Genomic DNA, 16231 nt, shown 5'->3' on the forward strand with positions numbered 1-16231 from the left:
CTAGATCAGTTTTTAGATAGGTTTTTATTTCTTTGAAGATGTAGTATTTCCTAATGATTAAGAGCCTGGGCTCTGGAGTCAGACCATCTAGACTGAATTCTGGTTCTACTACCTATAGAACTAGCAAGTATATATAACTTAGACTAGTTACTAATCCTCTTTGAGCCTTGAATTATTTTTCTTTTCTAAAAAATGAGGATAAACATAGTACCTATCTTAGGGGGGCTATTTTGAGAGTTAAATGAGTTGATACTAGACATATTTAAAAGGTAGAGTCAATAGAATTTCCTAACAAAATTTTCAGCCTGAGCAGCTGGAAGGCTGGAGTTGGCATTAACTGAGGTGGAAAGGTGCTAGTAGAACAGATTAGGGGGAGAAGATCAGTAGATCAATTTTAACATGTAGTTGTCCAGATGAAGATGGCAGACAAATATGAAATATTCCTCTCTCTGCTCTTGTTTATGCAGTGTATGGTCCAGCTTGCATTTAAGGCATTTCATTTACATTTCTAACTGGTAAGTTACTGTGTTTAAACAAGAATATGTATCAAATGCATAAATTAGCATTAGAAAATGATTTTGACGATAAACTGCTCAACATGTATGTATGAGCTCCAACCTTTCTTAATTTCAATAATATATGTTTCTTCACAAGTGGTTCTGTCTCCCAGTTCATCACTGGATATCCTCTCCCCTTCAGTCTTGCTCTGATTTGTGTAAGTTTTATTTTTTGTAAGTTTTTTTTTTATATATAAATCTATTTATTTTTGGCTGCGTTGGGTCTTCGTTGCTGCGCGCGGACTTTCTCCAGTTGCAGCGAGCAGGGGCCACTTTTCGTTGCGGTGCGCGGGCTTCTCATTGCAGTGGCTTCTCTTGTTGCGGAGCATGGGCTCTGGGTGCGCTGGCTTCAGTAGTTGTGGCCCGCAGGCTCTAGAGCACAGCCTCTGTAGTTGTGGCACACGGGCTTAGTTGATCCGTGGCCTGTGGGATCTTCCCGGACCAGGGCTTGAACCCGTGTCCCCCTGCATTGGCAGGCGGATTCTTAACCACTGCGCCACCAGGGAAGTCCCATAAGTTTTATTTTTATCTTCCAACTCAATCTCTTGTCCTCTTCCTAAATCAGGGTTCAGAGTCTTTTCCCTGGTCAGTTTCCAATATTTGCTCTGAGGCAGGCAAATAGAGGCCCAGCCCCATGTATACCCCTTACCCAAAGCATATCCACTTTAGAGGCCTCAGAGAAAAAGCATTTAAGGGTGAGGATAAGTGAACCTCACTCAAGATGTTAAGGTTGAATGGATTGTGACGGGGGCACGGTAATTGGAGTGCTTCTTCCTGCTCTGTGACATTTTGGTTGGCAAGAAGAGGGTAGAGGGCACCTTTGCTTGGGAAGATGCAGACATCAGTGACAATTCTATGCAAGGCTTTTGCCCCACCCCCAAGCCAAATGACCAACTAAATAGGCTCATGCTTTCAATTTGTACTCCCTGCCCTCTGTAAAGAGCTCTTAACCTGAGATTCATAGGGCATCGTATACAAAGGTATATGTGTATGTGTATTTTTTTCCCGAAGTCCTTAGGGTACATGAGGCTCTCTAAGGTGTCCATGACTCAAAAAGTTTAAGACACGTTGCTATAAAGAGTGCTGACATTCTAGTTTTTAATTAAGAGTCGCTATGCAAATAAGCCTTTGTTTTATTTTTCTGTAATTGGTTTTAAGTCCAGGAGACAAGCCCTCTCAGTAAAGACATTAACAAAGGATAGAAGGGTACTTTGACAATAAACATTCAGAGGTGAGATCTAAAACAATTGGGGCAACTTTTCCCATTGACAAAGTGGTTTGATGTTGAACAGAGGCCACTGAATCTTTTTCTGTTGGTGATGATGTTTAATTTCTATTACATAAAATAAATACAAATTTGCACCAAGAACAGTTCCAGCAAAAAAGAGAAACATGATGAATCTCATTCTCCAGCTGAATTGAGCTCTAGAGCTGTTACCCTGTGAGTTACAAATAATGACCAGCAGTGAAGAAAGAGTCAAAAACTAGTTATAGTTACAGATAGGGCATTAGAAGGATTGTATCTAAATCTGGATAGGAGGTTGAGTGCTTTAAAAAGCTATAGTAATCATAAAATCTGGGCAAAGAAGTCTCATTGCAGGGGGTTTAGAAGATTCTCATGTAGCAGGTTTCCAGTCAGATCACTATAAAGAGGACCCACAGCAAGCATGTTTCAGAAAGCTAACAAGAAATTTAACAAAGCAAGACACACCCACTGTACAACTGATTTTTTTTTTTTTTTTTTTTGGTACGCGGGCCTCTCGCTGTTGTGGCCTCTCGCTGTTGTGGCCTCTCCCGTTGCGGAGCACAGGCTCCGGATGCGCAGGCTCAGCGGCCATGGCTCACGGGCCCAGCCGCTCCGCGGCATGTGGGATCCTCCCGGACCGGAGCACGAACCCGCGTCCCCCGCATCGGCAGGCGGACTCCCAACCACTGTTCCACCAGGGAAGCCCGATTTTTTAAAATGGATATATATTAGTATGAACTATACAAATTAGAAGATTCAAAGCCGTGGTGCAAATGCACTGCAAAATATGCACAAAGGTAGTGACTTGGATGGAAATCTGTCAGTGCTATAAAAATACGTACAAACAAAATAATTTTCCTTTGATAAATCTACAAGGTATAAAATTAAGAGTATTTACATAATTGCCTACTAGATATGTGAAAAATATACCATGCTAGAACAATCTCGTTCCAAAGTTTGAAACATAATTTCTGTCAAACAAAAATATTCTTCATACAATGTATGAACTTATCAGTAAGTTTCTGGGTATAAAGTTGTTCTTTATGTGACAGTCAGATGAGGACCCCTCTGAATTATATTTTGATTAGAATTTTGTTTCAGTGGGTACCTGGAGGAAGACAGAAAGTTCTTGCTTTAAAGACTTGTTAAGTTCTGTCCCTCTTAATAATCATATCTTGTATTTAAAAAGAGTAAATGTGGTCAATCTGATTAAAATTGGGAGCTAGAACTTACCAGAGTCACCAACAAGTTTTTTGTCTTCAGTTTTAATGATCAAATACCTTCCACGACTACTTGGTTAATGTAGAACCATGTGATACCATGTTGTAACAGAAGTGTATCTTTCAAAGGCCTAATTTAACTTAACCAAAATAACAATATAATGTGTTTTAGTAATATATTTCTTCACGTTTGTTACAGGGGCCATACAAACTCAAAGGGGCTATGTGTGCTGGTCAGGGACACTCAGCTTTTACATGAGTCACCACTGGTGGCCTAACCACGACTGCTGATTTATCTTCCTCTAAGTAATGCAAAGAGCTCATGTTAAATGTTTCTTTTTTTTCAATATAGGGAAACAGGTACAGGATGGTATTGACTACATTCTGTTTGACAGTTGGTTCTAAAGCTTTGATTGGACATCAGATTTAAATTCTGTTCCTATACTTGATCCTTTAAAACTTGGTGACAATTCTGAATACAACAACTGGGCAGAGGGTTTCTGGTAAGGCTCTCTTTATGGGGGCCTCAGGCAAGGTGCTAGATGTGGGGTTTTCTGGAAAACAGCCCTGGGAAACAGAATCATGGCTCTCCTCTCCCCCTCCAGGTCTAATTTTCTGGAATGGCTTTTTCATCTAACCTTTTTCTGTTCGATAAAACTCTTAATAATCATCCAGGCCTATCTTATGCTATACGTTGCTTCATTTCTAATTTAAATTCCTTTTTGCTATTCTTCTTAGACCTTTCTTCAAATAAGAGAAATACCACCAGCCACTTCCCGTACTTGAAGACAATCATTAGATTCTTTCCCAGGACCCTCACATCCGTTAGTTTTTCACCAAAGGAAACAGCCAGTATAACATAGTGTGCAGAACATAGATCTTGACATCAGACAGATCTTGCTTCAAATCCTGTTGTTGTCACTTCGGTGTGTGACCTTAAGCAAATTAGTTAAGCTCTCTGAGCCCTTCTAATTTCCTCATTTGTGAAATGAAGATACCTGCTTTGCATATTGTTGTAAAGATTGAGATCATGAATGTAATGCACCTACCATATACTTGCCTTACAGCAGATACCCATTTTGATTTGTAGTTCTGCTTTTCCCAAACTAGAGACAGTCCCTTATAGGAGTGAATATTCTAGAAATGAATATTCTAGAATGAAACGGCACTATCCAGTTAAATGATGATTTGGCAACTCTTTCAAGTAAGGAAGTAAAGGAACCTAACTTTCAGTGCTGGGCTAGGCATTGTCTAGGGGCTTCGCATGCATCTGGGGGTCAGGAGGTGTACATTAGCTTCTCCGCTCCATCACGAATTCATCTGTAGATGGAAACAGTAATTCCTTCCCTGCCTCATGGACTGACAAGACCAGAATAAGATCTTTGTTGTAAGTACTTTGAAAACATAAAACGTTCTCTCTCTCTCTGCTCAATATTGCGCTACAAGATCGAGTATCACTATTTTCCATCCTTTTTTTGTACTGGTCTGAGCTTATTTCCCCCCCAAGTCCCTATGAGATTGACGTTGCTTCAGTTTTCTTTCTTTTTTTTTTTTTTTTTGCGGTACGCGGGGCTCTCACTGTTGTGGCCTCTCCCGTTGCGGAGCACAGGCTCCGGACGTGCAGGCTCAGCGGCCATGGCTCACGGGTGCAGCTGCTCCGTGGCATGAGGGATCTTCCCGGACCGGGGCACGAACCCGTGTCCCCTGCATCGGCAGGCAGACTCTCAACCACTGTGCCACCAGGGAAGCCCTTTCTTTTTTTTTTTTTTTGTTATTGCTTCAATTTTGTAGGGATGAGGCACAGAGGCTCAAACAGGTGCTGGACTTTCTGCAGTGTGCTGGAAGAGGCCTCACTATTTTTAAAAGTTTTTTGTCCTAATATCTAGATACAGGTAAACCTGCTGAAGAGTCTTACCTGACATTCCCGATTACGTAATGCTCCATTTGTGTTTATGGTGAAATCAAATTTTGCTTCTTTTTCCTGAAAAACCAGGATGGAATTATGGATTAGGAATATATTTTTTTAATGTTGAAAAATAAAGGGAAATTTAAGAAGCACAGATGGTTGGTTATACAAATGTGAAAGTCGCCAAAAAACTGGTACCTGACTGGGATTAAACTTCAAAGTACTGTAATCTTTCTTCATCAAAATATGCAAAACAGCATCATGGATTGTTAAGAAGAATATTGAGTCCTTGACTTCCTCATCAAAAAATTCACACCGTGCAAGCTTCTCAATGAAGTCATCTGAAGAGAGGAAAAACAGGAAGAAGTAATTGTTTGGCTATGGGTTTCTCCTTGAGGTTGGGGATTTGAACTTACATTTGCAAATGTGCATTTCACTGATGTTTGGTTAAGTGTTTGGGGGTTGCAGTGGTACGATACCAGTGTACCATTAGTACAATGTCTTCTGGAACTAAAGGACACCTTTCTAAGAAAATTACACATATAATGTGTTCATGTAAAAACAAAGAAGGAAAAGGTTCAAATGAGAAAAACTTTTAGGCAGGAGCCTTGTGAGTTAATCTCCCTCGTTAATGACTGGAGCATCAAATGTAGCTTATTACTAAAAGCTGAGATTCTGCCAAAATAGAACATATATACTCATGGACCAGTGCCATGGTTCTGGATTTACTAGTTACTTGCTTTAGTCCATTTTCCCAAAGCTGCTGGGTACTATCAGAAAACATCTTCCTTGGCACCGTACATTACCTCTCCAGTCATCTTTGAGGAATTCTATTCTTGTAGGCACTAACCATTGTTTGCACAGATAACCAAATATTACATCATGTCTACTATATGCAAAGCTCTGGCTGGGTAATATGAAGGATCAAAACCTAAGTTAGACATGAATCTTGTCCTGGAGTGAAGGTAGAGCATGTATATACTGTCTTAATGCAAGGGAAATTGTTGTAGAATCATAAAGGCAGGAAGCAATCTGATTTTTTCCTTTAATGTTTTTTTTGGGGTCTTAAATAATGCCTAGCACAAGGTAGGTCCTCACGTTTTTGAAGAATGAATAAGAGAGGCACAGATCATATGCTATGGAAATTCAGAGAAAGAAGGGTAAAGGTTGTTTCCTCTTGGCAGGATTCTGGGAAAACTTGATGAAGCAGATACCGTTTAAAAGAATGCCTAGGATCTGGAGAAAGAAGGATGAAGAGAAGGTAGGAAAGGGTGGAGGTGGGAAAGTCTGTTCACAGGCAAACGTTCAGTATCGACAAGACGTAGCAGTGTCTGAGGGAGAGGGAGAGAGGAGGGCATTGTGGTTGCCAGAACCCAGGATGCAGGTGGGTGGTGGTGTGCAGTGAGAGGGAAGGTGATGATCTTAGTTAAGGACCAAGAGGGATGCCAGGCAGCAGAGGCAGCAGGAAAGGACAATTTTAAAAAACCTGGGATGATGGAGAAAGAATAACATTGTTTAAGAGATTCAAGGGTTACTGAGATTAAGAGAATATTTTTAATTATAAGGAAGCCTTGAAACTAGAGTATATCTGTAGATTTTGTGGATAGGAGCCAGTAGAGAGCAAAAAATTAAAGATGCCAATTTTATGCCTCCCTCAATTTCACTTGTCCTCCCCCTCCCTAAAATGCTTTCCCCCAAGATACTGTCAAGGTTGACTCCCTCACTTCATTCCAGTCGCTGCTCAAATGCCACATTACCGGACATCCTTGATCACCTGTCTAATATAGCACTACCCCTGTGGCTGTATGCCTCTTAACCCTGCTCTTTTCTTCACAGTGCTTATCATTACCTGAAATATCTTTTTATTTGTTTATTATCGGGCTTTCCCACTAGACTATAAGTTTCTTGAGAAAGGTTAATGGGATGAGTCAGAAAATGGGATGGGAGAATATTCTAGGTATGAACAAGGACACTGATTAATTCTTGCAGAGGACTTAGATGAGAAATGATAAGGATCTGGATTAAGGCTGTAGAAATGGAGAGGAAGAGTGATTCACTAGGGAATATTTATGGTGACTCACTGAATATAGAGGGATGGGGAGGAGAAATTAAAGACGGCTCCAAGGTTTCTACTTTAGGCAACTGGGTGGGTATGTGGTGATGCCGTGATCAAGATAGAAAAGGAGGAGGAGTAGTTTTGGGAGGGAAGGTAATATATTTAGTTCTGAATACATGTATCTTAGGTACTTGGAGGACATCCAGATGGTTGAATACGTGGGTCTGCAGCTCAGAAGAAAGGTCTGGGCTGAAGGTGTAGTTAGCGGATTCATTAACCTGTAGACATACTTGCAGTCATAAGCATGCTAAGAGATTGACTTAGAAAGAGTTGATAGAATTAGAACCATAGGGTTTAGGTTTGAACCTTGGGGAAGACCGACTGCGGCGTGGAGAGGAACCAGTGTCAGACACTGTGGAGCTCTGAGAGTGGTGGGAGAGGACTCGGAAGAATGGTCTTGCAGAAGTCAGGGAGGCAGAGGCTAAAGAAAGGGCTCAATGCTAAAGTAAGCTGCAAGAGAATGAGGCTGGGCTGGGGGTGGTTGATCTTGACAACCTGGACATCACTGATGACCTTGGCAAGGGCAACCTCATCAGTGAGGTGAAGCAGAAACCAGGTAATTATGGGCCGATGGATCAAGGGAGGTGAGGAAAAGAGAAAACAAGCCTACTTTTCTAGGAAGTTTAGGGTAAACAGTGGTTACGTATTCACTCCTTTGCTGCCTGTTAAACTAGGATTCAAATTGTAAAGTTAATTACATATTGACACAACTCAAATATAAGTATGCTGTTTCCCTAGAGATTTCTATTGGAAATCTACAAATTAGATTTCCTTCTTGGTGATCATAAAAAGTGCCTGTTCTTTGGAGAAGCTGTCTAGATTGAGAGCAGTGAAGAAATTGTCAGAATATAAAAACAAAAAAACTTACCATCAGTTCCAACAATATACACATCTACCTGAATCCTGATAAATTCTTGCAAGATCTGTTAAAAAGAAAGTAGATCTTCCTTAGGGAACAGTTTCACTTGTCAGAATCATAAAGAAAACTATCATAATTGTGTCTTAGGTTGATATGTTGCTTTCAGAGCCTTTTACATTTTGAAAAGAGACAATAGTATAGAGATACTAAAGTTAATAACAAGGCTCTATGACAGAAAGAAAGAAATCCAAAGGAAAGAACTCTAAGGAAGGATGATGGGAAAATGTTCTGCCTTGACTCACAAGATGAACTCTGACTTAATTTTAAAAGTTTCTTCTATGGGATGATCTTGACTTAGAGCTTTCATCTATATAAAAGTTAAAAACCCCCATGACCCATACACATTGTTCTTTATTCCTGTCCACAGTGCCTGGAGGTATCTAGCACCAATGAATCTTTATCCGTTTTCTTGGTCTCTGGGCTAAGAACAAAGGACAGTAGTGATATAAGAAAGGTCATATAAGGTTAAGAAAAGTAGCTTGTACTGTTGATCAATTTAGCGATCATTAATATCACTATTATCATCAGTAAACACTTTTAGAGCCTCTACTGGGCTGAAGTAAGAATTAGGACCTTAAGGAAACCAAGGAAACCTAAGGCAGAGTCCCTGTCCTTTGTGCTATACTGCCAAGATCAAAACATAAAATTTGGGCTTCCCTGGTGGCGCAGTGGTTGAGAGTCCGCCTGCTGATGCAGGGGACACGGGTTCGTGCCCCGGTCCGGGAAGATCCCACATGCCGCGGAGTGGCTGGGCCTGTGAGCCATGGCCGCTGAGCCTGTGTGTCCGGAGGCTGTGCTCCGCAACGGGAGAGGCCACAACAGTGAGAGGCCCGCGTACCGCAAAAACAACAACAACAACAACAAGAAAAAAACCCATAAACTTTTTGTGTATTTTCTCCTCCAAAGCTAAAATAAACGGACAGAAACAAAGAAAAAGAAGAGGCAAGCAGTCTCAAAAGTTATGTGATGTTTAGATTTTCTTTTAAAGATAAGTTTGAAGGAAATAAAATTGATCCTATTTTTGAATTTTGTATCCAGTTCACCTATACTTAATAGATCTTAGGTCAGTTTTAATGTAGGCATATTTCTATTAAAAAAAAAACAAGCAAAAGAGGGGGACTTGGAATTCTTAAATTCTCTTGATATCTGTTTCTGCATTTCTGTTAGAAACTCATTATTTTAGAAATGCTGACGAAACTGTGCAAAGAAAACAGCCTGCAACCTGATTGTTACAAGTTCTGTTTTAAAATCACATGTGACATTTATTCTTTTGCATATCTACTTTAAAAAAACCACACATTGTTATATAGTCAAGTGAAATCTCGCTGCCTTATGACAGATGAGGATAAAAACAAAAGGCCCACTATTCCACTTTTTCCCAAGACCTCCTCTATTTCAGGACAATTTAGATACAACACCCACAAGGATGTGAAGGCACTGCAGAATTGAAATTTAATAGGATTATGAGCATTGTTGCCTATAAGCATACATTAGAAATTATATGCAGTCTCATGGGAAGTGCACTTTTAAAGAGTTCTCTGAACACGCCCCACCTGCACGCCCTCCATGAAATATTCTAAGATTAAAATTTACTTCTACTTAAGCATGTGTTATATAAAGGAGCATCCTTCCACAAATACACCTTTTTTTACCTTTAGTGACTGATTAGCTGTTTCCATTCAGAAAAAAGAAATTACCATTTTGAGACCCCTCATTGAAGAAATGTCAAGAAATGACACTGCTGAAAAGTCAAGAATGAGGCTGTGGAGGCTGATTTTAGGGACCACGATGTTGAGAGGAAGATCAGCGTTCCAGTCTATCTGGAAGGGCAGGTCTGTGGTATTGATGGGCTGATCCAGTTCTTCTATATTATCATTGTCCAGCTCTTCGTCAGAATCTTTAAAGCCATCAACAGTACATATATATCCTTTCTGCAAGAGAGGATACTAATGTGCGTAAGAACTGTGACCAAGAAAAACACTGTAGGCAAAGATGTCACAAAAAAAGAAAACTACAGGCCAATGTCGCTGATGAACATAGATGCAAAAATCCTCAACAAAATACTAGCAAACAGAATCTAACAGCACATTAAAAAGATCATACACTGTGATTAAGTGGGGTTTATCCCAGGAATGGAAGGATATTAACAAATATTAACAAATTGAAGGAGAAAAAGCATATGATTATCTCAATAGATGCAGAAAAAGCTTTGGACAAAATTCAACACTGATTTATAATAAAAACCCTCCAGAAAGTAGGCATAGAGGGAACTTACCTCAACATAATAAAGGCCATATATGACAAACCCACAGCCAACATCATTCTGAATGGTGAAAAACTGAAACCATTTCCACTAAGATCAGGAACAAGACAAGGTTACCCACTCTCACCATGCTTATTCAGCATACTTTTGGAAGTTTTACCCAGAGCAATCAGAGAAGAAAAAGAAATAAAAGGAATCCAAATTGGAAAAGAAGAAGTAAAACTGTCACTGTTTGCAGATGACATGATACTATACATAAAGAATCCTAAAGATGCTACCAGAAAACTACTAGAGCTAATCAATGAATTTGGTAAAGTTGCAGGATACAAAATTAATGCACATAAATCTCTTGCATTCCTACACACTAATGATGAAAAATCTGAAAGAGAAATTAAGGAAACATTCCCATTTACCATTGCAACAAAAAGAATAAAATACCCAGGAATAAACCTACCTAAGAGACAAAAGACCTGTATGCAGAAAACTATAAGATACTGATGAAAGAAATTAAAGATGACACAAACAGATGGACAGATATACCATGTTCTTGGATTGGAAGAATCAACATTGTGAAAATAACTATACTACCCAAAGCAATTTACAGATTCAGTGCAATCCCTATCAAACTACCAATGGCATTTTTCACAGAACTAGAACAAAAAATTGCACAATTTGTATGGAAACACAAAAGACCCCAAATAGCCAAAGCAATCTTGAGAAAGAAAAACAGAGCTGGAGGAATCAGACTCTCTGACTTCAGACTATACTACAAAGCTACAGTAATCAAGACAGTATAGCTTGTGCTGTTGATCAATTTAGCAATCATTAATATCACTACTATCATCAATAAACACTTTTAGAGCCTCTACTGGGCTGAAGTAAGAATTAGGACCTTAAGGAAACCAAGGAAACCTAAGGCAGAGTCCCGGTCCTTTGTGCTATACCGCCAAGACCAAAACATAAACTTTGGGCTTCCCTGGTAGCACAGTGGTTAAGAATCTGCCTACCAATGCAGGGGACATGGTTCGAGCCCTGGTCCGGGAAGATCCCACATGCCACAGAGCAACTAAGCCCGCATGCTGCAACGACTGAAGCCTGCGTGCCTAGAGCCTTTGCTCCACGACAAGAGAAGCCACCACAATGGGAAGCCCGCACGCTGCAACAAAGAGTAGCCCCTGCTTGCCGCAGCTGGAGAAAAGCCCGCACGCAGCAATGAAGACCCAACACAGCCAAAAATAAAGAAAAGAAAAGAAAGGAAAAAAAAAGACAGTATGGTACTGGCACAAACAGAAATATAGATCAATGGAACAGCATAGAAAGCCCAGAGATAAACCCATGCACATATGGTCACCTTATCTTTGATAAAGGAGGCAAGGATATACAATGGAGAAAACACAGCCTCTTCAATAAATGGTGCTGGGAAAACTGGACAGCTATGTGTAAAGGAATGAAATTAGAACACTCCCTAACACCATACACAAAAATAAACTCAAAATGGATTAAAGACTTAAATGTAAGGCCAGACACTATAAAACTCTTAGAGGAAAACATAGGCAGAACACTCTACGACATAAATCACAGCAAGATCCATTTTGATCCACCTCCTAGAGAAATGGAAATAAAAACAAAAATAAACAAATGGGACCTAATGAAACTTAAAAGCTTTTGCACAGCAAAGGAAACCATAAACAAGACCACAAGACAACCCTCAGAATGGGAGAAAATATTTGCAAATGAAGCAACTGACAAAGGATTATTAATCTCCAAAATATACAAGCAGCTCATGCAGCTCAATATCAAAAAAACCAACAACCCAATCCAAAAATGGGCAGAAGACCTAAATAGACATTTCTCCAAAGAAGGTATACAGATTGCCAACAAACACATGAAAGGATGCTCAACATCACTAATCATTAGAGAAATGCAAATCAAAACTACAATGAGAAAAAAAAAAACTACAATGAGGTATCACCTCACACTGGTCAGAATGGCCAACATCAAAAAATCTACAAACAATAAATGGTGGAGAGGGTGTGGAGAAAAGGGAACCCTCTTGCACTGTTGGTGAGAATGTAAATTGATACAGCCACTATGGAGAACAGTATGGAGGTTCCTTAAAAAACTAAAAATAGACCTACCATACGACCCAGCAATCCCACTAGTGGGCATATACCCTAAGAAAACCATAATTCAAAAAGAGTCATGTACCACAATGTTCATGGCAGCTCTATTTACAATAGCCAGGACATGGAAACAACCTAAGTGTCCCATCGACAGATGAATGGTTAAAGAAGATGTGACACATATATACAATGGAATATTATTCAGCCATAAAAAGAAAGGAAATTGAGTTATTTGTAGTGAGGTGGATGGACCTAGAGACTGTCATACAGAGTGAAATAAGTCAGAAAGAGAAAAACAAATACCGTATGCTAACACATATATATGGAATCTAAAAAAAAATAAATGGTCCTGAAGAACCTAGGGGCAGGACAGGAATAAAGATGCAGACATAGGCTTCCCTGGTGGCGCAGTGGTTGAGAGGCCGCCTGCCGATGCAGGGGACACGGGTTCGTGCTCCAGTCCGGGAAGATCCCACATGCCGCAGAGCGGCTGGACCCGTGAGCCATGGCCGCTGAGCCTGCGCGTCCGGAGACTGTGCTCAGCAACGGGAGAGGCCATAGCAGTGAGAGGCCCGCGTACCACAACAAAAAAAAAAAAACAAAAAAAAAAAAAAAAAAAAGATGCAGACATAGAGAATGGACTTGAGGACACGGGGAAGGGGAAGGGTAAACTGGGAAGAAGTGAGAGAGTGGCATGGACATATATACACTACCAAGTGTAAAATAGATAGCTAGTGGGAAGCAGCCCTATAGCACAGGGAGATCAGCTTGGTGCTTTGTGTCCACCTAGGCAGGGGTGGGGGGGCGGATAGGGAGGGTGGGGGGATAGGGAGGGTGGGATGGAGACATAAGAGGGAAAGGCATATGGGGATATATGTATACGTATAGCTGATTCACTTTGTTATAAAGCAACAACTGGGGCTTCCCTGGTGGCGCAGTGGTTGGGAGTCTGCCTGCTGATGCAGGGGACGCGGGTTCGTGTCCCGGTTGGGGAGGATCCCACATGCCGCGGAGCGGCTGGGCCCGTGAGCCATGGCTGCTGAGCCTGTGCGTCCGGAGCCTGTGCTCCGCGGCGGGAGAGGCCACAACAGTGAGAGGCCCGCGTACCGCCAAAAAAAAAAAAGAAAAAAAAGCAACAACTTACACACCATTGTAAAGCAAATATACTCCACTAAAGATGTTAAACAAAACACTGTATGTCGAGGATAAGTAGGGAATTTCTGAAGCATAGATTCATAGTTGGGTCAAGTGATAGGACTGTAAACTGTTTTATTTGGAGAATAAAAATTTTCTTAGGAGAATACAATTTTAAGGAGACCCTTAAAAACATGACACTAATTGACACACAAAGTACCTTGTTTATCCGGCATTTCATTTAAAGGAATGGAACCAACCTCTTGAACTACATTTTACTAAGCTTTTAGGTATAGTATGCAGAAATGTGGGCAAGAAGCTTACCAGTGTCATTTGCAACAGGCCTTTCTTCTGCAGTTTTCGGATTTTCTTCAAAGCTTTGTTGCGCTTACGAAGAACTCGAAGCGGACTAAAGCCAACCTGAAAAGCCCATTGCTGTGTTACAAGAATGCTGAGTATTCTGCTACGTATATAGCATAATTCTAGTTAATAGCATAATTCTACTTATATAGCATAATTAAGTGGGATGGGTTGAGGGATTGGGGCACATAAAGCAGATATTCAAAATAAAATTTACAAGTGGTCCAAACATCATCACTGAGAGCATTGTATCAGACCTATGGTCTGCTCAGCCTCTATGCAGTTAACATTCAAAAACCTCTGTACCATCCAGGTTTTATCCCTAAAGTATCCATTAATGGGTCTAAATTCTATTTGAAGTTTTTGTTTTTGTTTTTGGCCCACACAACCCTTAGGGAATTTTATTTTATTTTATTTTTTCTATTTGTTGAATATGAGTGGCATCTAATTAGTATCCTGCTTCTAGATACTTTTTATTCTATTAAGATTTATATGATTATATTTTATAATATCTACTGTTATATATCTTATTTTATACTTTTAGTATTAGATCTGAGGGTAACATTCATTTTTCCCCTTTTCAAAAGAAATGTGTTCTTATTGTGGTAATATTTAGCTCCAGAGTAATAAGTAAGGAGGATCAAATTATGTAATAAAAAAATCATTGACAAAAAAATGTAGTGAGATGGAAAGATAAGTGAAAAGGACAGTATCTAAAGCCAGATAGACAGTATGATCCCATTTTTGTAAAAAAAAAAAAATTGTTGAGTAGAAAGATACTTGATGCATAACAAATGACTAAAAATAGTGGCAGAAGCTCTATGCAAGGTATAGAGTGGACCAGAAGGCATGTGAAAGAGTGAGTGCTGAGCTTTTGTTTCTTAACCTTAAAGTCTGCTTCTTTGTCAGCTTCTCTCCAGTCCACCAGAGACACTAGTTGTTATTTAGTGTTAAATATTCATTTATATTATATTTATTCATTTCACTTATAAGTATTCATTTGCTATCCTGAATCTCTTCAAGATGCGGTCAAATATTAAGGACTCGTGTTGTTTCTGAAGTTGATTCCCAAAGAAAATCTGTAGGAGACCATCTATTAAAAACCAGCAGCCCAAAATCTTGCAGTAAATCTTTTTACTTTACAGCAGAATTTAATAAAAAGGGTCTCTATATTGGACCTTATACAAAAAGTCTCAGGCTTCCCTGGTGGTGCAGTGGTTGAGAGTCCTCCTGCTGATGCAGGGGATGTGGGTTCGTGCCCCAGTCCGGGAAGATCCCACATGCCGCGGAGCGGCTGGGCCCGTGAGCCATGGCCGCAGAGCCTGCGCGTCCGGAGCCTGTGCTCCACAACGGCAGAGGCCACAACAGTGAGAGGCCTGCGTACCGCAAAAAAAAAAAAAAAAAGTCTCATTTCCCAACATATTAATGGACTCCTTATAATGTAGTTCCACCTGCCCTGGGACACAGGATAAAAAAACACAAACACAACCCAGCCTCAACATATGAGAAATGAATGACACTCCTGTTACAGAACAAGCATTTCTTTCCTAGATATTCAGTGGAATTAAAAAAAATTAATAACCCCAAACCTTACAGCATCGATAAGTTTCTGCTTAAAGAAACTAATGTTTGCAAAGTAAATAGGAGATGGACATCTGAAAATCTTCACACCGTCTGGTTCATACATCTGTAAGGCAGAGAAGTCATAGTAGATGGTGCCCATTAGATTTATATTAATATCATTTAGCAAATCAAAGAGAAAAATGAGTTTTCCTTACTTCAGAGTAATCTTTTCTATTCTTATAGATGTTGCTCCTTCCAACATTAGCCAGCGTGCTGCATTTGGGACTGTAGGGAAAAATCGACACCAAGTGAATCATTCATGCATATATGTTAGGCCTATGAGGCTAACATCGATGTTTTCCCAGCATCCCAAAGCAGGCTCGCTTTTTCAAATTTTAAAGGTTGGGGAATCCTCACGCCATCATGCCCTGGAGGGCAAACACCTTCTTTGACTGACCCTCCCACAGCTCCTGGAACCGTGCCTCTCCTCCCACTTACCACATCCAGTTTACAAAGCACTTCCATATGCTTTGCCATTTTGATTCTGAATATCAGTTAGTGGGTGAAATAAGGCAGATACAGTCACCTTATTGTATAGGTGAGGACATGGAGAAGTACTATGATTTGCCTATGACCACTCAGTTTGTCTCTGTGCTTGATGGGTCCCCAAGAAATGAATGAAAATATAAGTGAATAAACAAGTGCAGGAACATTTCAATGTGAATGTGTTCCGTCAGTCCAGGATCAACCTTAACTATGATAACACCTTCTGTTCTAGAGCACCTTAGATCCCAAGAAGCCTTACCTCTCTGTTATGCCATGTA

At 40.2% G+C, this 16231-nt stretch overlaps 1 protein-coding gene across 1 annotated transcript in view; it reads right to left on the minus strand.

The window, feature by feature from the left end:
- Positions 1 to 4782: 4782 nt before the first annotated feature.
- SLC26A3 (solute carrier family 26 member 3) overlaps positions 4783 to 16231 on the minus strand; it is a gene marked incomplete at its 5' end in the record, with an annotated part of 28368 nt that continues 16919 nt past the window's right edge. The window contains 7 exons of the mRNA XM_081243584.1: positions 4783 to 5004; positions 5128 to 5270; positions 7914 to 7968; positions 9662 to 9895; positions 13809 to 13904; positions 15439 to 15531; positions 15623 to 15692. Coding sequence (XP_081099710.1) covers positions 4906 to 5004; positions 5128 to 5270; positions 7914 to 7968; positions 9662 to 9895; positions 13809 to 13904; positions 15439 to 15531; positions 15623 to 15692 — 790 coding nt within the window. The 3' untranslated portion in view covers positions 4783 to 4905. The remainder of the gene's footprint in view (positions 5005 to 5127; positions 5271 to 7913; positions 7969 to 9661; positions 9896 to 13808; positions 13905 to 15438; positions 15532 to 15622; positions 15693 to 16231) is intronic.

The sequence above is a fragment of the Mesoplodon bidens genome, assembly GCF_964165515.1.
Source record: "Mesoplodon bidens genome assembly, chromosome: 9".
In the NCBI taxonomy this organism is placed as follows: Eukaryota; Metazoa; Chordata; class Mammalia; order Artiodactyla; family Ziphiidae; genus Mesoplodon; species Mesoplodon bidens.